The following is a 26,585-nucleotide window of genomic DNA, read 5'->3' on the forward strand; positions in this document are numbered from 1 at the left end:
GGTGTGAGAATGTGTTGGTATTTTCAATGGCATATTATAAACTTATGAAAATACTTAATTACTTGAAAGAAGTAAATATACATTAATGAGGACATATATTTTTGAAATAACTAAGTGTTTTTAGCTAAGAATAAACTAAAAAAGTTACACAGTGTAGCTTTAAACTAATTAACATAACTAATTATGTGAGATTTGATGAATGTGTGTGTATGTGGATGTTATAAGAGGATTTACAAGTGTGTGTGTGTGTGTTTAATCTGACATAGAGACACTGAAGAATCAGAATTAACCCTAAATCCAGCACAGAGGGGTTCAGTGAATGTGGTGTTGAATGTGTGTAAGTGTCTGAGTGTGTGTGTGTCAGAGACGCTGTAGAAGGACAGAGTGCCGGCCGACACGTCCACACACACTCCTGCTCTCTTACAGGAGGAACTGATGTCAGGAATATAAGAGGTGTTATTATTGTGACGGACAGAGAATCTGTTATTATAGTATATCAGACTCCAGGATTTGTCATTGTATCCAAACACACAGTCATAACTCAATCCTTTCCTGCTGATTCCGTTATATGTCACTGATATTTCAGCACTATATCCACTCCATTCAGCCTCCCAGTAACAGCGTCCAGTCAGAATCTCTCCACACAGAACCTGAGGAACATCTCCATCAAATCTCTCTGGATGGTCAGGATATGGCTGAGGCTCTTCCACACACTTCACCTTCCTGTTCTCCTCAGACAGAACGAGACGAGTGTGTGCTGTGTTTGGATCCAGTGTGAGATCACAGGCATCTGAACACAAGAAGAGAGAAACATCTAAAACAACAGTAACTAGACAAGTGCGCGTGTGTGTGTGTGTGTGTGTGTGTGTGTGTGTGTGTGTGTGTGTGTGTGTGTGTGTGTGTGTGTGTGTGTGTGTGTGTGTGTGTGTGTGTGCGCGCTGTGTTTGGATCCAGTGTGAGATCACAGGCATCTGAACACAAGAAGAGAGAAACATCTAGAACAGGGGTACTCAAGTTCAGAGGCCAATGGGGGCCACATTTAAACCAAACAAAATGTGAAGGGCCACAAATTTGCATCGTAAGACTTTGTTTAAAACAATATTTACAGTTTTTACTTTAGAAATACAGTTTATCTTGCTAGTATTTGTCCTATTTAAATTAATACTGAACATGAAAATGTAAATTTAAATCTGGAATAAAAGTGAATTAACAATTTCTGGCAATATTAATGCAAAAAAGAGATCATATTCAAACAGAGTATTAAAAATATTAAAATATTTAAAAAAAAATTATACACAAGAAAAACATTGAGAAAATATGGGCTACTTCTCTAGTCTGAAAAGTCCTTCCTAGTAGGAAATATGAGTCTGCATCTTTCTCACTAATGATTTCAGGTCTTGCTGTTTCTCACTGGTAGCTGCTCAAAGATATTTAAATATTGCGTAACATCAGTCAGGAATGCTGCATTTTACGTGGAAGTGTTGTCTTCGAGGGGTGCCAGTAAATCATGTTGGCCTTTCTCTTTTAAAAATATATTCACAAAACTGGAAATAATTCCATGAAGCGATCAAGGACATTTCTGCGACTAAGCCATCTGACCTCTGCGTGCATTGCCAAGTCAGGGTATGCGCTTTCAAACTCTTCGACCAAGGATCGGAACTGTCCGATTCAGGGCATGTGCAAGAATAAAATGTATTATTCGTGTCACAGTGTCCATTGTCATTATGAGCTGTCCACATTTAAGCTTGCTGCACAATTCCTCATGATGTAGAATGCCGTGGTATGAGAAGAAGGCTGTTATATCCGGATCTTTCAGGATCTCTCAGGCGTTTATGGCAGAGTATGGCATACTCGCGTTTCCATTACAGATTTGCGCAAAATGTTGATATAAAACTATTGCGAAATGACGGCGTTTCCATTAACAGATGTTATGCAATTTTTTTCCTCTCGTGATAAGTCATTTTAAATATTATGTCACATATGTTGGTAGGTTTATCCCAGTCACCGCACCTATCCATTATTTTTATTGGAAGGAGACAAGCGTGTTATTCACGTTTGAATTTGCATGGTGGTAACTGAAGAGTTTTTTTTTAACATTTCATTATTTTGGCTTGGAATTTCGTTTGTTACAAATATGAACTAAATTTAGAAATGCTTTTGAAATAAAAAAATTGCGTTTAATAGCTATACAAAATAAATTGTGCAAGCGCCTTCGTTGGACAGAGGGTTAAAGAAAAGAATTATTATTGCACTCCAAACGCTGACTACATTTCAAAAATGTATTCTGTTTATTAAACGCAACATCTAGAACAACAGTCACTAGACTGTGTTGTGTGTGTGTGTGTGAGTGAATGTGTGACTGTGTGTGTGTGTGTGTGTGTGTGACTGTGTGTGTGTGTGTGTGTGTGTGTGTGTGTGTGTGTGTGTGTGTGTGTGTGTGTGCATGTGTGTTTGAGTGACTGTGTGTGTGTGTGTGTGAGTGTGTGATTTGTCATGTCTCATCAAAATTTACATGTTGACATACTTTTTGTGTGAGTTTGTCCGTTCAAGCGCAAGACTTGAAAGAGAACTCATTATTTGTGTGCTGTGAGACGTGTGCACACTCTCGGATGAGTGCACAGAGAAAGATCTTCTCAGCGCGTGAGTTTTCACTCGCATCTGGCGAATATACCCGGGTGATGATGACGGCGAAAATAACTGGTCATACGGGAGCACTCGCGTGCATTGAACAGTTTCCAAAGAGAGACCATTTTGCCCACGTTTTTCTTTTATTATCGCTGCTGTTGTAGTGTATCACTGAGGAGCCAGCACGTGTATTCATCGACAGAAACATACATAAAGCATTATTTTCAAGTTACAACTGATATTAAAGATGCCTCATCAGATGTGAGATGAACTGTAGCCCTTTATTTACCGATCAAGTAGCTATTATAGGCTATAATGGAAATATGATCTTCGAGAGAGTTTTACCTGCGACACGCAGTTTGAATGCTAAACGGAGATGATTGACAGCTGCAGCGGAGCGGAGTTTCCGTCAACTTTAATTTAAAGATGGAAATAATATTAATATAAAATCATTGTTCCGCACATTCAGCTATGGAATGGCTTTAGATGACTTTGTACCAGCAAATCATAATATAAGAGTGATTGCTGAAGGATCATGTGATGATGTATATTTCTGATTATCACGACTGGATCTGAATCTGAGCAATTGTCTGCCTGTCTGAGTATTGTCGACAGACAGGCGGCCGTCTCGTAATTCTCTATACAGGAAAAACCCTGTCATTATAAACCAACAATACCTAACCTGCAGTGATCTTACCAAAACATTGCCAGTAAGACGAGGCTACACCCCTGATGGAGTGGGCTCTAATCCCGAGCAGGCAGGGCACGTCTTGGGATTCATACGCAGCCACTATCCAGTGGGCCATCCTCTGCTTGGAGACAGCCTTTCCCTTATGCTGGCCTCCGTAACAGACAAAGAGCTGCTCTGAGGTCCTAAAGCTTTGCGTTCTGTAAGTTCACGTAAGTCCGAAGGGCTTGGACGGGACAGAGAGGAGCCAGGGCTGGGTCTGCCTCCTCCGAAGGCAGCGCTTGCAGACTCACCACCTGGTCCCAGAAGGGAGTGGTGATAACCTTGGGCACGCATCCAGGCCGGGGGCTCAGGATCACGTGAGACTTGTCCAGCCCGAATTCCAGGCACGATTCGTCGACCGAAAATGCCTGCAGGTCCCCTACCCTCTTGATGGAGGCCAATGCAGTCAGGAGTACCGTCTTTAGAGACAGGATTTTTAACTCCGCTGACTGCAAAGGCTAAAAGGGAGGTCTCTGCAGTGTGGTCAGCACCAGAGACATGTCCCAAGAGGGTATTGAGGGAGGGCGAGGCGGATTTAACCTCCTCGCCCCCTTCAGGAACCTGACGATCAGGTCGTGCTTCCCCAAGGACTTACCTTCTACTAGATCGTGATTAGCAATGATTGCGGCAACGTAGAAAATCTGGAAATATGCTCTTTTAGTGCTGAAGCACCCAGGCTCACCAAACGGAACACGGCCACCGAACCAACTGTGTGTCGTGTGTGTGTGTGTTTGTGTGTGTGTATGTGTGTGTGCGTGTGTGTAGTGCAATTTGCTAAACTGCTCTCTCTCTCTCTCGTTGAACGTAGGCAGTCAGATGCTTCATCAACGCCATTCGGCTCCGAAGTGAATGACAACAGTGCGTGGCGATCACTTCCACTTTATACCCGCGCCGCGGGGGGCGGGGTGTGATATGCAAAGCACGCACGCCAATGTTCATTGGCCCGTTTTCTATATCTCAAATCTGATAGGGGCTCCCAAAAGTGATCCCAATTCGTCACTCCTTCCGACGTAAGTCGAAGGGACCGTCTGAAAGGGAACAAATGAATCGTTTTATCTTCTGTTTACAAGTTTACAAGTCCAATTGTTTCAAAGCAGCTTCACAGTGTTAACAGGAAAATATTGCAACAGAATTTGATTTGGCTGTACAGCCGCTCTGGTGAAAACAGTAATGTCATCAGTTAACTTCAATTATCATAATGAGTATGAATTATCTTATGCAGTAAAAGACAACAATACTCAAGCCCTGTAAAAGGTTTTGCATAAACTCAACTGACAGGCTTCTTTCCTGAATGATTGTCTCTTCAGACATTAGAACTGCACATTATTTATGAGCTTCTACAGCTTTTGACCAAATCTACTTTGCACAAATTGATCACATAAAAACAGTATAAATAAAAAATAAATAACACAGTTTTATCTTAGTCTTATAATAAGTGCAACCATAATCAAAATCTCAATATTAAAAGTCGCATGTCAGTCACCTCATCACGCAATCAGTGAACTCTGATTCCTGCTGCACACTAAGTACAACTCTGCAGCTCGTGCTGGGTGAGCTGATGGAGCTGAAGCGACCATTATCCAAGACATAAATCATGTTTTTATTTATATAATAAGCGAAACGACAGTGGAGGGGTAATGTAAATGTAGCGGTGGCATATCCTATCCTAACTTCACCCTCACACTCTGTCTGGCATTATCGCACAAGATCTCACACCCCAAGATAATGGGAAAAGAACAGCAAATGACGTCAGGTGCTTTTCCACTCAGAGTTGATTTTTTTTCAACTTCAGGCACATTTAGAGTGTCCTACAAAAACACGAGCTGCAGCAAGCGGTTAAAACACAATGGCCCTCATTTATCAAAAGTGCGTACACCAAATTTCCAGCGTACACCCAAACCCACGGTGACTTTGAGATTTATCAATATGGACGTTGGCGTACGGCACGCTCAAATCCTACGCCAGCTCAGGAGGTGGTGTACGCACGTTTGAGTTAGTGTGAAAATGCGCAGAAAAACAATTCCTAACACCACAAAACGCACTGGCAAAGATATGCTATATTATGACCCACTGTTAAAAACCACAACAACAACATTCAGTGTTTATTTTTGTGCAACATGAACGTCAATGTTTAATTTGGGTGACTTTACCAAAGCGTTTGATTTGTAGGCATATGTATTCCTCCAGTTGCGAGCCCGTGCGCTTTATCTGACGTTTCAGGCCCGTCTGGCCCGGCAGCTGCGCACGGACTGGGACTAAAATAATTCAGACTGACAAAATAATAAAAATGACCTTCTTCTTTTAAATAATAATAAAATCAATAAAAACGACATTCTTCTTCTGAATAACAAGCGTCATTAAGAATAATAATCATAATAAGAAGAAGAAGAATCTTACAAATTGTCATGTAAATATTAATGTGAATGAATGGTAGTACTCCACATCACATTATCATCACTATTGTACACCCCAATACATGTGCCGTGATACGAAATTAAATGCTAATTGTTTCAAAACGTGCTGTAAAATAATGCATTGTGATGGTAATTTATCATCCAAACAGCTATTTAAACTGCTGGAGTGCGCTTCTCAACCTCCACATTATTAAGAGTACTCGTAATTTGGGTCCATATTTTGTTTTTGTAGGTGCCTTTAATCCCACTCTTTAAACTCCCAAATAAAACAATTTCATTTTTTTTTTCACTTCCCTGGTGATGGTCTCGATGGGCGCGTCAATCATCTCACTAGTTCAGTAGTCAGAGCACTGATCAGGGAGTCAGCCCATTGACTTATGTCCTAATCAGTGCCCTGACTAGTGGACTAGTGAGATGATTGAGCGCGCCCGATCTCCACGTCGGAGAAGTTTTGCTTCTTTGCCGTCTTCTGTTTGTCCATGACGTAAAATGAGGGCGTGGGAGAGGCGGAGACTTGAATATATAGGGGCGTGTTATTCTAATGACGATCGTTTTCAGCCGCCACATTTATTAAGGGCAAGTATTGCGTACACCTGGATTGCAGAGGTTCGCACAGCTTCATAAATCAGGCGGTGAGATGAGTGTAAGCATAATCTTATGCCAACATATACACCAGTTTCTACGCAAGATTGATAAATGAGGGTCATTGTGCCCATGGCGCATAAAGAGCACAAAATGCTCACTGCTAATATATATATATTTTTAAAAGGTGCAATTATATGATTCTTAATTGTGTGGAAGTATAACCTTAAATTTATTGTAATAGTCTTCTCATTCTTGAACGTTGTATTGACGTTGCTGTAACCTTTAAACATTATATTAATAACAAGAAAACCAGACATTTTAACATTATAGAAACTGGGCTCATTTTGTTAGCTGGGCTCCATTGTGGGGACATTTGGAAGTAAAACCAGAGATCATTGTGGGGACCAGCGAGTGGTCCAAATGAGAACAATTTATAAATTATGCTTATTTAAAGGACCCATGGCATGAATTTTATTAGGTTTTTCAGCATTAATATGTGTTCCTCTAACCTGAATATTGTCCCCAAGTGGCTACAAAATTTGATGGGTGTAAACTGAGTTCTGGCTATCTTTCTCTGCCTTTTGAGAAAATGAGTCCAGATAAGCTGATCTTGAATTCTTCTGTTATGACGTCATACCAGGAAAGGTTTCCTCCCCTTCCTCTGCTTTGCCTACCCAGAGAATTAGTAGAGAATGGATTCAGTTTATCAGTCGCAATGTGAGCAAGGATTTACAAGATGGATTCGACAGCACCGCCACAAACCATGAGTAACAGTGTTCATTAATGCCTGATCTGGGGTCAGTTCTGATGTGTAGCTAATTATTGAAGTTCACACAGACTTTCTTTCTAAATCGTTTAATACTGTCAGACCCACCTCTGGCCATCTCAATGCATCAGTGAATCAAGCAGTGACAAAATAAACTCATGCTCACAGCGCTCCCAACAACTCGGAATAATAACACTTTCTCAGCAATCTTTCCCCAGCTCTCCGTCTCTTTGGACTGGCAGTGCTTTAGCTGCTGCTCGCGCTTCTGTAAATTATGACATTCATTGATGTAAAAACCATACTAACAATATCAGTACACCTCAGGAAACATTATAAAATATTTTTTTAAATCCATGCCGTGGGACCTTTAAAATTGTAGAAATGGAGAAAGTTTTTGAGAAATGGAGAAATGGGGGAAGTAGGTTTAGGGGTATGGGCTTAGGGGACAGAAAATATGTTACATCAATATAAAAACAATAGAAGTATATGGCAAGTCCCCACGAAGATACAGAAATCCAACATGTGTGTGTGTGTGTGTGTGTGTGTGTGTGTGTGTGTGTGTGTGTGTGTGTGTGTGTGTGTGTGTGTGTGTTTGTTTAAGTATATGTGTGTGTGTGTGTGTGTGTGTGTGTGTGTGTGTGTGTGTGTGTGTGTGTGTGTTTGTTTAAGTATATGTGTGTGTGTGTGTGTGTGTGTGTGTGTGTGTGTGTGTGTGTGTGTGTGTGTGTGTGTGTGTGTGTGTGTGTGTGTGTGTGTGTGTGTAGACATACACTTTCGTGGTCCTGCTGTGATCCTGATCTCCCCTCCATGATCAACACTATAAGTGCACAAACACACATTAATGTACATATGCATCATGCACACACACATTCACTATATCAGTATCAGTGTTTGACACACCTGAGTCTCTGCAATGAGCAGTTCGGATCCTCCAGTATGTCAGAGAGCAGCTTCACTCCTAAATCTCCTGGGTGATTGTAGCTCAGATCAAGCTCTCTCAGGTGGGAAGGGTTTGAACTCAGAGCTGAAGACACAAAAACACAGCCTTCCTCTGTCACCATACAGCCAGACAACCTACAGATGGATCAAAACAGCCTCGTCATCTAACTAGTTATCTTTATATGTCTCACAAACACATTTTCATTTTTCTCTAATTATCACATTAAAACACACTGGATTTTCAAACATCAGCAATAATGCTACTCAATCCAATAAATTAGCAGTAATTCAATAAACACACTTAACAAATTGAATAACCCATGCAGGCCTCCAACGTTTACATTTCTGTGCTTTGATTTGTCGACTGTGCATGGGCAAATGTGTGTGTAGTGTGTGTTAGAGGCATGGCTGGACTCACCATTGGTCCAACTGCAAGCATGGACATAATCAATGTTATCATTGTTTCACATAGAAGGACACACATATTGAATCACATCTACTCACATTTGTTTGTGATCACATGTCTACAGTAAACAGCTCCATTAAGGCTTTTAGCCCATAAGAGCTCACATTTAGAAATATATTGATTTTGAATTCTCATATGATCATGCCTCGTTTCTTTACAGAGAATGATCATGTCTATTAATTTTCCACGAAGTTATGCAATCCGAAAGAGCTTTGAGCGCTCTCTCCCATCTCACTATAATAGGGCAGAAATGTTATCAAAATAATAATAAAAATCCATTCAATGATTTCTCTGATTATATTTATAACAAGAGTCAAGCCAGTCACCTTTTTTATATAGCACTTTTTACATGTCCAGTTGTTTCAAAGAAGCTTCACAGTGTTAACAGGAAATAATGAAACAAAATTTGATTCGGCTCTGGAGAAAATAGTGATGTTATCCAGCTAATTATAATTATCATATATGTCTATGATACAAGTTATCACACAATAAAGAGTGCTGTTTTTCTGAACATTTGCATGATTGCAAACGTGACATTGACTTTATACACTCAGTTCAATAAACAAGTTACTGAGTGACTTTCATAAACACTTAAAAGTATAAGTTTTCCATAATTCCATATTTCTAATTGTGCTATCAATGTTAACATGTTGACACGTGATATTTTTTTTTCAGTTTTTTAAAATATTTAATGCAATTAATGCAGCATCTGCTTTCTCTTTCATTCAAGCCAAAGCAAGACAAAGATAATCCACTGTCTGTGAATGTCTCGTCTGTGGCCCTGTTTACACTACTGAGTTTTTGCTTTAAAATGCATAACTTTTGCTACTCTACTCGTCTACACTACTCCGGTGTTTTCAAACCTTGAAACAGAGACTTTCACACCGTTTTAAAAACTCACTTGTCTAAATAGGGCCTATGTGAAACACACACACACAATCCACAGAAAGACATGCGCCAGTATCATGTGTACAGACAGCAAGCTAGAATCGAGATCTCTTTCTTGCTTGAATGAATAATAACACACAATTATGCCAAAATGTCATAAGAGCAGTCTAAGTTCACACTTGTAGTTCGGTTTGTTTGACAAAAAAACAAAAAAACAAAACATATAGTCCTGGTCCGCTTGGCATTCACACTGGCATTTTTAACAGCGATCCTAAAGTTACTGAACCAAAGGCATTGGGATACGGTCACAACCTGATTAGTCATCTTTTATGATGTATATTTGCTTGCTTACCAAACATTCAAAACAATGCTGTGTGCTGGATTAAACATGATCATGTTATGTGTGTGTCACATGTCTAGTCTGTCTGTAGTGGTTTTTTCCCTGTGTTTCCTGGTGTTGTGTTTGTCACATGTCCCTTTGTTTCAGTTTCCCGCCTCAATTCAGTCCCTTCATCTGTTAAGTAAAGTCAGCTGTGTCTAGTCATCTATGCCACCTGTCCCCCTCGTTAACCCTGTCATCAGTGTGTGTATTTAGTTCCCTCATGTTCAGTTCTTCCTGGTCAGGTCTCTGTTATACTCATGTTATACAACCTGTTATCCCCATTAGAGGATGGATACCCGACCCGAGCCCGACGGGTTCCGACGGTACCCGACGGGTCGGGCCGGGTTCGGACAGATATTTAGAAATGACATTCGGGTTCGGGTCGGGCTCGGTCACGTCAGCGCGAAAAGGTATTGAACCTTTTAAATTTAAAACTGCTTATTATGCAAGTAGCCAATGGGCCTGTTTAACTTTATGCAATGGTTTGTTTTTGTGATTAAAATACATGCATAATATTACCCTAACATCCGTCTTCCTGCATGCAGAAATTTGTTTATGTCGCCGTGACAACAACGCGCAACACGTGCGTGCATATTGCCCGCGGCATCCTCGTCATTCCAGTGAGCGCAACTTCAGCGCTGCTGGCAGGAGGACAGCCTTGAAGCCATCCGCAGTTGATGCAATTCTTTTTCTGCATAACCTCGATTAGCCTAAACTTTGATGGAGATTTTATGTAAATAGATCCCATGTTGCAGTTTAGGAAACATACAGTTTGAGAAAATTGGTAAGATGACTTTCATTTCAATAAGCATTTCAATTGTGTTACGTTAATGTTTTGTTCTGTTAGCTTGGGCCATTTTTAGCAGACCTTTGTTCATTTAATTTCAGTTGGCTATTTGATTGGGCTCTGTGTAACGTTTAATGCCCCGTGTGCGTGCTGATGCGCTCGTCTGTAAACATTTCAGAATGCCTTCCTACAGTTGCTTAATAAAAGCGGGCTTTCCACACAAACAAACGTACGTGTCATTAGTAAATGAGGGGAAAAAAATTGATTTTAACTGTCGGGCTCGGGTCGGGCTCGGACATAAATATTTGAATGCCTGTCGGGCTCGGGTCGGGTTCGGTTACTGCTCTGTCGGACGCGGGTCGGGCTCGGACAGAAAAATGCGGCCCGATCCGCACTCTAATCCCCATGAGGTGTTTTTTTTGTGTGTAAAGATCAAGTTTAATGTGAATAAAAAAGTTTTTGGAAGTCTTGGTATCCTCATCCTTTGTACATCAACACCGTAACAGTGTGTACATATGGTTTTATTTTTACAAGCTGAGAACTCACAAAGAACGATAAAATGTTCAAAATATTCAAAACAGCACTAGGATTTCCTCCGATGTATGCAGAAACAAAGATCTGCTGCAAAAGAGACAGCAGTTCCGTTGTCTTTACCGACTAATGGGCAACACAGGTCTTCTGATGGTCCAGGTATGCTTTTAGTGTGTTTTTTCTAGCATTTTTGAAACATGCTCATTGGACCAAATCTTTCAGCATTGTCAAATCAGCTGACATGTAGCGTTGCATCTTGTGACATTACATACTGTTTTTGGTTCGTTTACATGTCTTTGGTCTGTGTTGCATTCAAATATCAATAAAACCACACCAGAGTTCGTTTGGAAGCGGACCAAGACCCATCCTTTTTAGTCTCGGTCTGCTTGTTTGGTGGGCACCAGGGTTCAGATGGCAGTGTTCACATATGTTCAAATTAACTGCACTAACCAAGCAATCACACCAGGGTTTGTTTTAATCAAACCAAACATGACAAGTGTGAATGTACTCTTAACCCTTTAGGGTTACCACTGAATAAAACGTCTGATTTTGTCAAATAGGGTGGCAATTTTCATTTAACATCCCCTCCACTAGATGGTAGACATGTCATACGTCATCCCTGACTCAAAACATCACGATTCTATACAAAATCTACGAGCAAGAGCGCATTGAATCAGTGTAAACAAAAGCGGATCTGACGTGCAAGTAAGCTGTTTTATCAGAGCATTGTCAACGTCAGCGATAATTTGCATTAGATTATTATTACTATTATAATTTTTTTAATGGCCTCAATAAAGCTTACTCGCAATTAAGTGTTGGGTCTTCTATTCGTGGACCCTGATTTTGAAGGGAAATATGAGATGACGGTGATTCTGAAAGTGAAACTGAACCTAACGTTACACTAAGCACAAATGGTGAATCATTTGCCCAATGTAGATGGTCCTTTGCCCAATGTCAGTGGTGGGAATAATCTTTCCCGGGGTCCGAGTGTTCATCGCAAAGTTAGCAGGTGTGTTATGTTGGCTATTGTTCAGAAATAAGGTATTGTCACAATTCACCAGTGTGAGTGCCCGTGATCACCACCAGAGGGCACTCCACCCCGGGTGAAGAGAATGCTTTTGATCTTGATTCAGTATCAGTTTATATCTAGTAGGCTATATATACTGTACATAATAATATGTTTGTTTTGGCACAAGTTTAAACATTTCTTTCGGTCAAATTATATGTGCCATTCCTTAATATTCACTTGTGACTGCTTATATAAGTATCATTATTCATTAAAAAGATTAGGATGCAAGTTATTTAAGTTTTGAAATTTCACATTTAAAGAAATCTAGTGTTTGATCATCATATCTAAATATTTATTAGAATGCAAAGACTGCAATATATTTTTGAGCAACTAGATTAGATACATGTATATTTATTAAAGAGCCATAAGGCACCTAATGGCATTACAAATACACATTAATATTTTTTAGCCACAAAATGACTCTAATTTCCCTTTTTGAATTGGAATTCTCTATTTTAATATTAATTACTACACTAATTGTAATATAAGTTTTAGAAGAAATACAAATATTAGAAGAAAAATATTTTAAGTGGTCATTTATTGACAATAATTGTTGCACAAATAGTATTTAGAACCAAAAGATCTCCTCAAAATATTCAATAAATATAATTTAATGAGTATGAGTGTGACCTATTAGTAAGGAATACCTGAGGGCTAAATACAAGAATAACATTAATGTTAACAATGTTGAATCTCTATCACTCTCCATAATAAAACGATCCAGTGAATTTGGCTGACTTAATAATCAATAAACACTAACACTATGCTGTACTGTTAACCAAAACTTGCATCTATATAGTGAAACTGTTGTGTATTCGCTTAAGCCATTTTAATGCATTGGCAGAGCGCTAGAAGTATTGAGCGCTCATGGGCCACGTGACCAGCGCGAGCTGCAGGGAGACGAGAGCATGCAACTCCGCTTTTCAACGCCTCTGGCTTTAACATTATGCCACATTAGCGCCAAAACGCTATTTATTGTTTGAATTTCATTAAAACACATTTTAAAAAATTAAAGCTTATAGCTTTGTTTAATATCAAAAGCAGGTTTGGCAATTTGGCGTGAGATTGAGTTGGGCGGAGTGAGAGCGTGAGACAGAGCCTGAAAGCGTGAGAATCACGCCAGATGCGTGAGAGTTGGCAACCCTGGATAAATGTAAGGAATTAATCAGGCTGACGGAGAAGATTTCAGATTTAGAGACACGCATCCAAGCTTTATGTGAGAGTAGTGAGAATGTAACAGCTTTAGATACTGCTTTGGATGCGACTAGCTTAGTGAACACTCATTGTTTGGTTCCGGCTGAGCCCGCGCAGCAGGGCTGGGTGACGATGAGAAAGCATAATCGCGGATCAAAAAACCGCTCTTCCGTTCCGATTAGAACATCAAACAGGTTCTCCCCACTCTGTGATGCACCCACTGGGGATCCTGTTGAAAGTGCCCTAGTTATTGGCGATTCTATTACACGGAATGTGAAAATAGAGACCAGCACCATAGTCACATGTTTACCGGGAGCCAGAGCGCCTGACATCAAAGCAAATTTAAAAGTGCTGGCTAAAGCTAATCGTAAATTCTCTAAGATTATTATTCACGTTGGCACTAATGATGTTCGACTTCGCCAGTCGGAGATCACCAAAATTAACATTAAAGAGGTGTGTAAACTCGCAAGTACGATGTCAAAAGCCGTAGTTTTCTCTGGTCCTCTCCCTGCGAAAAGGAGTGATGAAATAGTTAGCAGATTATCATCACTCAATGGCTGGTTGTCTAAGTGGTGTCTGCAAAATAACATAGGGTTCATAGACAATTGGAAAAGTTTTTGGGGCAGACCTGACCTGTTGAAGATAGACGGCATTCATCTCTCCTGGGCTGGTGCTGCTCTTCTCTCTAGTAATTTGGCACGTCTTAGAGCTAAACCTTGACTCACTGGGGCCCAGGTCAGGAAGCAGACAAACTGGCTAAACCAACCATCTGCTAGCTGTCTCACGTCACCAAAGTCAGCTAAATCCCAGCACATAGAGACTCTTTCACCTAGATATTATCATATAGAGACTGTGTCTGTTCCCTGAATTAGTAAATACAAAAAAACATCAAAACCATTCAACAGTAAAAATTTAATTGATGTCCAACAAATAAACAACAGATATAATACGGATAAACAATTGATAAAGCTCGGGTTGCTGAATATTCGATCCCTTTCGCCAAAAACGCTTGTTGTCAATGATATGATTATAGATCATAACTTAGATGTGCTGTGCTTGACAGAAACCTGTCTAAAACCTGACGATTACATTACTTTAAATGAGTGCACCCCCCAAGATTATTGTTATAAACATGAGCCACGTCTGAAAGGTAAAGGGGGAGGTGTTGCTATAATTTATAATAATATTTTTAGTATTACTCAGAAGTCTAGTTTCAAATATAATTCCTTTGAAGTTTTGGTGCTTTATGTAACGTTGTGTAGTGTAAATGATAAATCCCGTCTGACATTTGTGTTGGCTACTGTATACAGGCCACCAGGGCACAATACAGACTTTATCAAAGAATTTGCTGGTTTTGTATCGGAGTTAGTATTAGCTGTAGATAAAGTACTAATTGTTTGGGGATTTTAATATCCATGTAGACAATGAAAAAGACACATTGGGATTGGCATTTAGAGACATTCTAAACTCTATTGGAGTTAGACAACACGTATTGGGACCCACTCATCGCCTTAATCATACTTTAGATCTAATAATGTCACATGGAATAAATGTTGATACTGTTAAAATTCTGCAGCAGAGCGATGACATCTCAGATCATTACCTAATATCATGTATACTTAATTTACCTAAGGCTGCAAAGCCATCCCCTCGCTTCAAATATGGCAGGACGATAACCGCTGCGACTAAAGATTGCTTTGTACATAATCTTCCTCATCAGTTCCATCTCCTCAGCATTACAGATAGCCAAGAGGAACTTGATGCTGCAACAGAAACTATTGACTCTCTCTTTACTAGCACTTTAGACATAGTTGCTCCCCGGCGCTTAAAGAAGATTAAAGCAAATAATCCAACGCCGTGGTACAACGAGCACACTCGGGCCCTTAAAACAGCAGCCAGAAAAATGGAGCGTGGCTGGAAGAAAACAAAACTGAAGGTTTTTTGCAATTTGTGGAAAGAGAGCATGATTGCATACAGAAAGGCCATAAAAACTGCTAGATCTGCTTATTTCTCAACTCTTTTAGAAGAAAACAAACACAACCCTAAGTATTTATTCGATACAGTAGCTAAATTATCAAAAAATAAAGCTTCAGCTTCAGATGTTTGTAAACAACACAGCAGTAATGACTTTATGAACTTCTTTACTAGTAAGACTGATAATATTAGGAATAAAATTATAACCATGCAGCCGTCTATTACAGTATCACTTCAGACAGAGCGCTGTAGTGTCACTGAGGAAAAATTACACTCATTCACTACTATAGGAGGAGAAGAATTGGCTAAACTTGTAAAATCATCAAAATCAACAACATGTATGCTTGACCCTATACCGACTAGGCTATTAAAAGAGATACTTCCAGAGGTCATAGATCCTCTGCTTAATATCATTAATTCATCTTTGACATTAGGATATGTACCGAAAACTTTTAAGTTGGCTATAATTAAACCACTTATTAAAAAAACGCAACTTGATCCTAAAGAATTAGTCAATTACAGGCCAATCTCGAATCTACCGTTTCTATCAAAAATACTAGAAAAGGCTGTGTCTTCACAATTATGTTCCTTTTTAGAAAGAAATGGTATATGTGAGGATTTCCAGTCAGGATTTAGACCGTATCATAGCACTGAGACTGCTCTAATTAGAGTTACAAATGATTTACTCTTATCATCTGATCATGGTTGTATCTCTCTATTAGTGTTACTCGATCTTAGTGCTGCATTTGATACTATCGATCACAATATTCTTCTGAATAGAATCGAAAATTATGTTGGCGTTAGTGGAACTGCTTTGCCATGGTTTAAATCATACTTATCTGACCGTTATCAGTTTGTAGCAGTAAATGAAGAGATGTCACACCAATCACAAGTTCAGTATGGAGTACCGCAAGGCTCAGTGTTAGGACCGTTGCTTTTCACCCTGTATATGCTACCACTGGGAGATATCATTAGGAAACATGGCGTTAGCTTTCATTGTTATGCTGACGATACTCAGCTCTATATTTCCTCACGCCCTGACGAAACCTACCAATTCACAAGATTAACGGAATGCATAGCTGATATAAAAAATTGGATGAATAGTAATTTCCTGCAACTTAATTCAGATAAAACTGAATTTTTAATTATTGGACAGAAAAGTTCCACAAGTAGTAACCGAGAATACTGTCTAACACTTGATGACTGCTCTGTCAAGCCCTCGTCGTCAGTGAGGAACCTGGGTGTGCTCTTTGATACCAATCTTTCATTTGAAAGCCACGTTTCTAGCATCTGTAAAACCGCATTTTATCATCTTAAAAATATATCTAAATTACGGCACATGCTTTCAATGCAAAATGCTGAACAGTTAGTACATGCGTTCATGAGCTCAAGGCTAGATTATTGTAATGCTCTACTGGGTGGTTGCCCTGCTCGCTTAATAAACAAACTCCAGCTAGTCCAAAATGCAGCAGCTAGAGTTCTTACTAGAACCAGGAAGTATGATCATATTAGTCCAGTTCTATCAACATTGCACTGGCTCCCTATTAAACATCGCATACATTTTAAAATCTTGCTTATTTCTTACAAAGCACTAAATAGTTTAGCTCCCCGGTACTTAAGCGAGCTCTTAACGCATTATACTCCATCACGTCTATTGCGGTCTCAAAACTCTGGCCAGTTGATAATACCTAGAATATCTAAATCAACTGCAGGCGGTCGATCCTTTTCCTATTTAGCTCCTAAACTGTGGAATAGTCTTCCTAGCATTGTTCGGGAAGCAGACACACTCTGTCAGTTTAAATCTAGACTAAAAACACATCTCTTTACTATGGCATACACATAGAACATTTTTAACTTTTTTTTATTCAATTCAATTGACTGATTGTTAGGCTGCATTAACTAGGTCAGCCGGAACCGGGAACACTTCCCATAACACATGATGTACTCGTTACATCATAAAAAGAGTGGCATCTACGCTAATGTTGTCTCTCTGTTTATCCCGAGGTTTATCCCGGATCTGGGCCCTGTCCGGATCGGATGGTGGACCTGCCTGGACATGACCAGCTCATCCTGGAGTGTCTGCTGAGCCGTGTCAAATGGTGTCTCCTCCGAATTTGCCTCACTGGCACGACATGCTCAAAACCCGTCTTCGGCGCCATAATTCCGATCTTTCATGTATTCATACTCTTGTGTAATCGACGCACCATCCCATCATTTATTTCCAAATAAATCTGTCTCTTCCGTTATACCCTGAAATTTTGAATATTCCAATCTAATATGATTTCTGACCTGTAAGGTTGCCAGAATAATAATCTTACACGGTGTGTTAATAGGCCAGAGGAGAACTGGCACCCCGACTGAGTCTGGTTTCTCCCAAGGTTTATTTTTCTCCATCATGCCCTGATGGAGTTTTGGTTCCTTGCCACTGTCGCCTTTGGCTTGGCTTGCTCAGTTGGGGACACTAAAAATATGATTAAAGTTATTCAATTTATTATACAAATAAAATGTATGAATTAGGTCTTATTTAATTCTATAAACTTAAATACTGATCTGCCAACATTGTTGCTATATGATAAATTAAACTAAGCTGATAACATTACTGTTTTCTCCTGTACGACTGTACAGCCAAATCTAATTTTGTCGCAATATTATCCTGTTTGACACTGTGAAGCTGCTTTGACACAATCGTGATTGTAAAAGCGCTATATAAATAAAGTTGATTGATTGATTGATTGATTAAACTCATAAAAGACAATATAGGGTAACACTTTATAATAACGTTCAGTTGTAAGTCATTTATAAGTGGTTAGTTAATGATGAACTAATCATTTACAAAACATTCATAAATGATTATCAAGTGATATGCTAACATTTTATGAATGTTTTGTAAATTCCGTTACAAGTCATTAGTAAATGATTAACTAATGATTTATGAAACATGACTACGCGTTCATTAATGATTAATGAGTGAGTTGTTATTTAGTTTACATATATTTAGTAGATTCAGTTATAAGTAATTTACAATTGATTAGTTAATGATGAACGTATGTAACCTTAGTTCCCTGAGAACAGGGAACGAGACGCTGCATCAGCTGACGCTACGGGGAACGCCTTCAGCGTGACAGGTGTCTGAAATCGCTATCAAATCACAATCCTACTGACCGTCGGCAGCTGGTGATGTCATCACCGTGCGACCAGGAAGTATAAAAAGGCACCGTGCCAACATGACAACATCCGCTTCGTCTGAAGGGACTGTGGGCAGGCACACCTTGAAGCATGGCCATGTGACGCAGCGTCTCGTTCCCTGTTCTCAGGGAACTAAGGTTACATATGTAACCGGGGACGTTCCCTTTCGAAAGGGAACTCGCGCTGCGTCAGCTGACGCTACGGGGAACGATATACCCACGCCGCCATGCTGAGGGGAGTGCATGTCCCTTACTAGCAGTGAGAACTGCCTGGACGAGTGTTCGCGGAAAGCCTGAACCACTCCCCCTCTAGCCACACAGGCTGCCAGTGACATCATTCCCTACGGTCATAGCCCAAGCTATATGCCTAAGAGAGAACCTAAACAAGTTTTAACTGAGGTTTCCTACTCTCGGCTTGCTCGAGGGTCTGGGACCTACTACTTTCGAAGGAAGGAGTCCCTTAAGGGAATGTGGCTAGGGGACCCGAGGGCGCCACCAGCCGTCACTAATTCGGGAAAAACCTTCACCGAATGCCACCAGGGAGGCCTCACCTGGCATCACTTCTGTGGGACACCCCAGCTTGGCCAACCCTGTCTGTCAAAACAGAGCCTCCGGACATCGCTCTTACTTATGAGCATCCAGACTGAGGGACTGCAAACTGGCAATGTCCTCCTCAGACCGGAACTCGGAGACAGGAATCCTGGAGAGCAGTACTCAGCTTAGTGCTTCTTACCCTTGCCATCGAGGGGAGTCTCTTCTGCTCGATCCTAGGATCTACTGAACACATTTATTACAGGGGTGCTCAGGAGGCCTAAAAAAGGCCTATGGACTGATCTACCCGGGAGGCCCCGAGGGGGGCCTGCCCGTCTGATCAGACTCAAGCGGCCGTAAGCTCGCAGACGACCCTCAATGAGGGGAGCCCTTAAGCCAGCTTGGTAGGTAAACCATGCTGTAGGCTAGCCAGTCCCTGTCCTGAAGGGACTGTGCAGCAGAAACGGAGTCTCGTTGTGCTAGGGCACGAGCCCGCCACTGAGTTATACCGGCCCAGGCCGGGACCCAACGGCAGGCAGCCGCTAGCTGTCAGCCCAAAGCCAGTTCTACGTTCCCGCTTAGGGGAACCGTTTCCCCTCCAGGGAGGCCAGGAGGCGCCTCTACCTGGCACCGTTAGTGCTAGCTGTTAAGAGCCGCAGGAAGGTGTCTTTACTGGTTCCTCAGGGGCTCATGAGGCTATAACGCCAGAAGCCACCTATGCTAATGGCTAGCTTTTCACCGAGACCTGGTCTGGGAATCCCCTCCCAAAAAGGCCCGAAGAGGCCTGACAGCCCGATACACTGGCCTACCGAGCGTCCCAGCTCGGGGGCTCACCCTCAGGCGGCCTAGAGCGGCCTACTTCCTGCCAGCCAACGTGCAAACTGTTGGGAGCTGTTGTGCTCCCGGGGCTCGCCTCCAGGGAGGCCTGTTTGATGCCTACGTACAGTCCGGTCTTTTTAGGGCGGCCCGGAGAGGCCTATTGCCAAATGGCAGTTCCCTATCAGATTGGTGACATACGGTGCTTATCCGATGGCAAATCCCACCGGAAACCCCGCAGGGCCGGGAAACAACCATAGGACGGCCTGAAGCGGCCCGTCCCTGATAGGAGACTATGCTAGCCGCCTGGCTAGCACCCACGCACACTGTCGCAAGACCTGGGAACCGGGGCTCACCCTACAGGAGGCCTAAAGCGGCCTAGATCCTGTCAACCAATGGTCAGAACCCTAGGTCACCCCCTCAGGGGACGCCATGTGAGGCGTGCTGAAACACAGCGAGCCCTTAAAGTCGGGCTGACAGTGGCTGTCTGCTGGCTGATGAGGACTGGGTATCCAGTCACAACCTGGGGACTCATCCACAGGGAGGCCGTTAGGGGCCTACTTATGACGAGGTTTCTACTGCAGCCGACATCGTTGGGGAGAACCCTCCCCGCTCACATGGGCCACGACGGAACTCACCAGCAGGGAGGCCTACTGAGGCCTACCACCTGACCCAGAGTTAACTGCCCGGACTGCCTCGGCTGGCGTCTCCCGCCAGCCAGCCTTCTATAGTCGGTCCGCCCCAGCGGCCCATAGCAGCCTTCTGCGACGGCGCAGTCTCTCAGGCAGCGCCTACCAGCGTGGACCTAAAACACAATGCCCACAGCAGTGCACTCAGCATAAAACGCCTTGTACCCTCTAAAGCGAGGGGAGTACAACTTACGCCACCTGCCTCCAGGGCGGCCGTCTGGTTGTCCAGCGGTCCGCCGTCCGCGCAAGGGCGTCAGCCGTGACAGTGTTTCGACTCCAGGGGAGCATCCTACCAACCGATGCTTTCAGATGGTTGCGAAGTACAGCTCGACCCGAGCCTAAAAGGTGAAGCAGAAGACACAGAGCAAAAAGTGAAATATATTGAACACACACAACCGGCCATTTCCTGAACCAAGCCGGGGGGCCGCCAAGAAGTGGCGGCCGCACTAGCTCTGGGGGGCGGGGCTAGCAAAACCAGTCTGACTGCGCACCGCGAAGAGACGCCTACCCCGTCCCCACGACCACTGGCTGAGTCGCGATTCATTCTGCTACACACCTTTTTGCATTAATAACAACCCCCAAATGCAGAAGGGGGGTGGGCATTGGCCGGACAACCCTACTACGGGGAGGCCGGGTAGGGATACAAAGCTCCTGCGGGGATACCGACAGGAGCCCGGGGCAACTGCCAGGGCAATATGCCACCGCGAGACGCCACCGTCATCCCATCAACAGCCTAGGCCAACTTGATGCACTAGCATCGGTCTGATAATCCCACAACAACGGCCCTTAAGAAGGACTGGGACAGACCTTACTGTAGTTCATGCGCTAGCCTAACCTCACAAATTCATCTAGATATTTCACTAGCAGAGGTGCCACCGCTACCCAGAGGTGGCTACAGCTAAAAACGTTCGCCAGGAGAACATACGTCAGTTTATATCACCGCTACATGCCCGCGGCATGTGCGGTGGCCTCAACTGCTCATATTACACATATCCAGAAGAGAAAACAGCCTTATAAACTACTGTTGCTACACTAGCAAACATACAGCCTACATAAACACACTGTGTTTATACAAACATCGTTCTAGCCACCTTTACCGGGGAACTACAGGCCCACTTCTCCAACTGTTACACTTTTCTTCATCTTTTGTAGACAAAATATCCCTCAGGGAAGTATAGAGTCCAAACATACGGCATTAAAAAGAAGAATGTTTGCCCTAAAAGGGGACTCACCCGCTGTCTTCAGTGCCTCATTGCTTCATGTAACATGCATGCTTCGGCGCACTAACCTGAGGGTGGGGCGCTTTATTCTTATAATTATTCTTTATTCTATAATTATTATTATAAAAGAAACACAACAGAAAAACAAAGGAGGGGACACATTTACATCACTTCCGCGCCCCCGGGGGCGGAGACTCACCACCCCGCTTCCGGCGCTGGAAGCGGCTCTTCTCCCCGATGTCCCTCCTCCTGTTGCGGGTGTCCCGCCTCTTCTGCGTCCTACTCCTCCACGGAGGGGGCGCCCGAGAGGCTACGCTGCTGCGTTGGCCCGATCGATGATCCTCGGATCTCAAATATCCTTGATACCTTTTGGCCTGCTGTACATGAGACCCTTGCAGTGGTGGCTCAGGACCAAGGGGTTCTCCCCGAGGGGAAACCCTTTTCGCCTTATCAAGGTCACGCGGCGCTGCCTACGTGCCTTGGTGAAGTGGAAAGATCCTTGGTTCCTTTCCCAAGGTCCAGTTCTGGGGGCTCCTTGTCGTTGCGTGATGCTAACGACGGATGCCTCCCTAACTGGCTGGGGAGCGGTCATGAGTGGCCGCTCGGCCCAAGGTCTGTGGAGGGGCCATCAGCTCTCCTGGCACATAAACCAGCTGGAGCTGATGGCTGTGTTTCAAGCACTCAAACACTTCCTCCCAGACCTACGGGGCCGCCATGTGTTAGTTCGGTCAGACAACACTTCGGTGGTCTCGTATATAAATCACCAGGGGGGATTGAGATCGCGTCGGCTGTGGAAGCATCACATTCTAATATGGGCCCAAGGCAAGATGCTCTCGCTCAGGGTGATGTACATCCCGGGGGTCCTGAATGTAGCGGCAGACTCCCTGTCGAGGCAGGGAGTGGTGCCGGGGGAATGGAGGCTCCACCCCGAGGTGGTGGAGGAGCTGTGGATCCGCTTTGGGCGAGCCCAGGTGGATCTGTTTGCGTCTCGAGAGACGACACACTGTCCAGCATTCTTTTCCCTCACACATCCAGCCCCACTGGGGCTGGACGCGACGGTACAGACGTGGCCGAGGCTGCGTCTGTACGCCTTTCCCCCTCTAGCGTTGCTCCCAGGAGTGCTGGAGAGAGTCCGCCGGGACGGGGTTCAGCTCTTATTGGTAGCCCCGTTCGGGCCGGGCCGGGCCGAGTATGGCTCTCAGACATCATGTCTCTCCTAGAGGGTGCTCCCTGGGAAATCCCAGTCAGGAGGGATCTTCTTTCACAGGCCGGGAGGTCAGTACTGCACCCGCGCCCGGAACTGTGGAAACTGTGGGCTTGTTCATAAACACGGGTCTATCGACTGAGGTGATAGAGACCATGTTGCACTCCAGAGCACCATCCACAAGGAGGCTTTACGCACTCAAATGGAGAGTTTTTGTCGCCTGGTGTACGCACCAGACTTTGGACCCTGTTAACTGCCCGGTCGGTTCAGTTCTCGAGTTCTTGCAAGAAAAATTCTCCGCAGGGTTATCCCCGTTGACTCTGAAAGTGTATGTGTTGGCGATATCTGTGTATCGTAATCCATTAGATAACGCATCATTAGGGAGACACCCGTGGGTCACGCGTTTCCTCCGTGGTACCTTGAGGCTCAGACCTGCGGCACGCTCCAGGGTGCCGACTTGGGACCTGGCCATAGTGCTGGAAGGCCTTATGTTGGCTCCCTTCGAGCCGTTAGAGGAAGTGTCAGAAAAGTTCCTCACACTAAAAACAGTGTTTCTACTAGCGATTTCATCACTGAAAAGAGTAGGAGACCTACAGGCTCTATCAGTAGCACCTTCTTGCCTTGAATTCGCACCAGGAATGGTGAAAGCATTTCTCTTCCCGAGGGAAGGATATGTTCCCAAAGTCCCGACCAACGTGCCGGGACCAGTAATGCTGCAGGCTTTCTGTCCGCCTCCGTTCACTAGTCAAGACCAAGAAAAGCTAAATCTGCTATGTCCGGTCAGGGCCCTAGATGCATATGTCCACAGAGCTGCCCTGTGGCGAAAATCAGAACAGTTGTTCGTATGTTTTGGGTCCTCGAGTAAGGGAAAATCGGCTTCAAAGCAGACGCTTAGCAAGTGGATAGTCGAGGCTATCTCGCTCGCTTATGAGTCGGTCGGACATCCTTCACCTATGAGGGTCCGCGCCCACTCTACTAGGAGTATGGCTGCCTCTATGGCTCTTATTTCGGGAGTTTCACTGTCAGAGGTTTGTGATGCGGCTGGGTGGTCCTCTCCGCATACATTTGTGAGGTTTTACAATCTGGACGTAGCCTCTACTCCGGGGTCCCGGGTGTTTCTGGGTTAAATCACACAAACAGACATTTGGGACTCTGGCGGCGTGGGTATTGAGGTCCCCTAGCGTTTCGACGCAGCTCGAAGTTCCCTCGAGATAGGGAACGTCTCAGGTTACGTATGTAACCATGGTTCCCTGAGAGGGAACAAGACGCTGCGTCGAGATGCCATACTCCCGGCATGCCTGTGATCGATTTGTTCGACTTTTTCAGAAGCTAGTGACTGTTTGGTCCAGGCATGCTTTATAGCTTCCTGGTCGATGACGTCACCCGCCCGTGACGTATCGTCCCGCTATTGGACTGATTACACAAGTGCTTCATGACATGGCACGCAGAGGCGTCCCCTAGCGTTTCGACGCAGCATCTCGTTCCCTCTCAGGGAATCATGGTTACATACGTAACCTGAGACGCTCTCTAGCAGTGCATAATCAAACATAGCTTAAATGTCTTGACTTTGTGGAAGATAAAATTCACTCTTCAGACATTTTACAACAAGTGTTGCTTTGCAACATCAAGAGAAAACATGAAGACGAAGATATTCGAGATGGTGTCTATCCAGCTCGTGTCCCACATTCATCTCAAAGCGCAAACCGGCATGACGCATCTTTGCGGGGCAATAGGCTATAAAACAAATATTTTTTAAACAAATATTTATTTTTCTTATATTCTTAAGATTACCATGATTTACTTATAATCATTTAAATAAAATAAAAAATAATAATTCTACAGCCAGTTTTACAGGCTGTAGGCTATGTGTTGTTTCACTGACGGAAAATAGGCTAAACACGCAGCATCCTTACAGGATGTTTGAGCGTTTATTATTGTAAAATGTAGGCTATATATATCTGGAATACAGTACAGTATTTAAAAATGCATATATGCATTATTTATACTCTGAATTTAATATACAGAGCAAACTATAGAAAAATATTAATGTGTGTGTCACACTCACAACAAGACGTGCAACAGGGGGCTGGCGCAACGCTTCTTGCAAATCTTTTATTTCTTTAAATTTCACAGGTTTACCGCAGAACCGCGTGAATTTCTTGCTTTTCAACCGCGCAAAAAAAAATCCATACCATCCCACCCCTAAACCTGATCTCCTCTGACTATCATAATATCATAATTTCTGATCATTCTCCAACTTCAGTGGTTCTTGATCTTGGTCAAAAGTTTAAACCACATTGTTGGCATTTTCACCCTTCTCTACTTTCTGATGTACCATTTTGCCAATTTATATCTGAAAAGATCTTAGAATTTCTAGATACCAATGATAACTTCGAAGTCACTGACTCCACTTTATGGGAATCTTGAATGAAGGCTTTGATCAGAGGACACGTTATCTCTTTTGAGTCTAAAGCTAGATGAGACAAACGTAGAAACTACTTTCAGAAATAGAAGAGGAATTATCTCAATTGGAACCCTCTTATAGAATTTCCACTAGTCCCTCTACCTTACAGAATATTCTAAAATTAAAGTATGAATATAATACTATTTTATCAGGACAAGCGTGGGATAAGATAAGACAAAAATATTTTGAGTTGGGGGATAAGTCCCATAGATTGCTGGCTCGACAGCTGAGGGGTTTACAAGCTAATAAAGCCATATACAAAATTAAATCAAAAGCAGGGGACATGCTTGTGGATCCTAAATGTATAAATGGTCGCTTTAGGGAATATTATGACGAATTATATACATCAAGAGCAAGAGAAGACATCTCCAATTGGCTAGGACCTCTAAATCTTCCTAAATTGAGTGATGCTGCCTGTGAGGCTTTAAACTCTGATATTACTATCCCAGAGATTAAAGAATTGAAGCTATAGAATCTTTTCCTAATGGCAAGGCGGCAGGGCCAGATGGCTTTGGTATTGAACTATACAAAAGGTATTCAGGGAGACTGGCTCCCTTCTTACTGAGGATGTTCACTCATTCTCTTGAAAGGTAAAAATTCCCTGACACACTATATGATGCTAACATCTCACTAATACTGAAAGAGAGTAGGGATGAGACTAAGCCCTCATCTTACCGGTCTATTACATAACTTAACTCTGACAATAACATTTTTACTAAAGTATTAGCTAATAGGTTAAATAAATACATTTCATCCATAATATATAAGGACCAAACTAGTTTTGTTCCTAATAGATTTTCTTTTTTTTTAATGTTAGAAAATTAATGAATATAATGTACCATAAGTTTAAGAAAGGCTCTAAAGCGGCTGCTCTGTGCTTAGATGCAGAAAAATACTTTGATCAGGTTGAATGGCCTTATATGGAAAAAATTATGGAAGAGTGTGGTTTTTTTTAGTCGTTTTGTGTCATGGATTACAACATTATATGCTCACCTAATCTCTTGCGTACTCACAAATCAAGTCAAAGCCCTTTTTATTACACCGAGGGACACGTCAGGGATGTCCCCTCAGCCGTCTGCTTTTTGCAGTTGCAATCGAACCCCTTGGGATTAAAATTATAAATCAT

General features: G+C 42.9%; 1 protein-coding gene across 2 annotated transcripts in view; it reads right to left on the reverse strand.

Annotated features, from left to right (window-relative positions):
• The window catches only part of LOC137047064 (NACHT, LRR and PYD domains-containing protein 3-like), a 73,822-nt gene continuing 47,237 nt past the window's right edge, over positions 1-26,585 (reverse strand). For both annotated transcript variants that reach the window (XM_067424605.1, XM_067424604.1), the window contains 3 exons: positions 8,021-8,194; positions 7,891-7,937; positions 1-790 (listed from right to left, as the gene is read on the reverse strand). In XM_067424605.1, the coding sequence (XP_067280706.1) occupies positions 231-790; positions 7,891-7,937; positions 8,021-8,194 (781 nt within the window). In that variant the 3' untranslated portion in view covers positions 1-230. The remainder of the gene's footprint in view (positions 791-7,890; positions 7,938-8,020; positions 8,195-26,585) is intronic.

The sequence above is a fragment of the Pseudorasbora parva genome, chromosome 18 (genome assembly GCF_024679245.1).
Source record: "Pseudorasbora parva isolate DD20220531a chromosome 18, ASM2467924v1, whole genome shotgun sequence".
In the NCBI taxonomy this organism is placed as follows: Eukaryota; Metazoa; Chordata; class Actinopteri; order Cypriniformes; family Gobionidae; genus Pseudorasbora; species Pseudorasbora parva.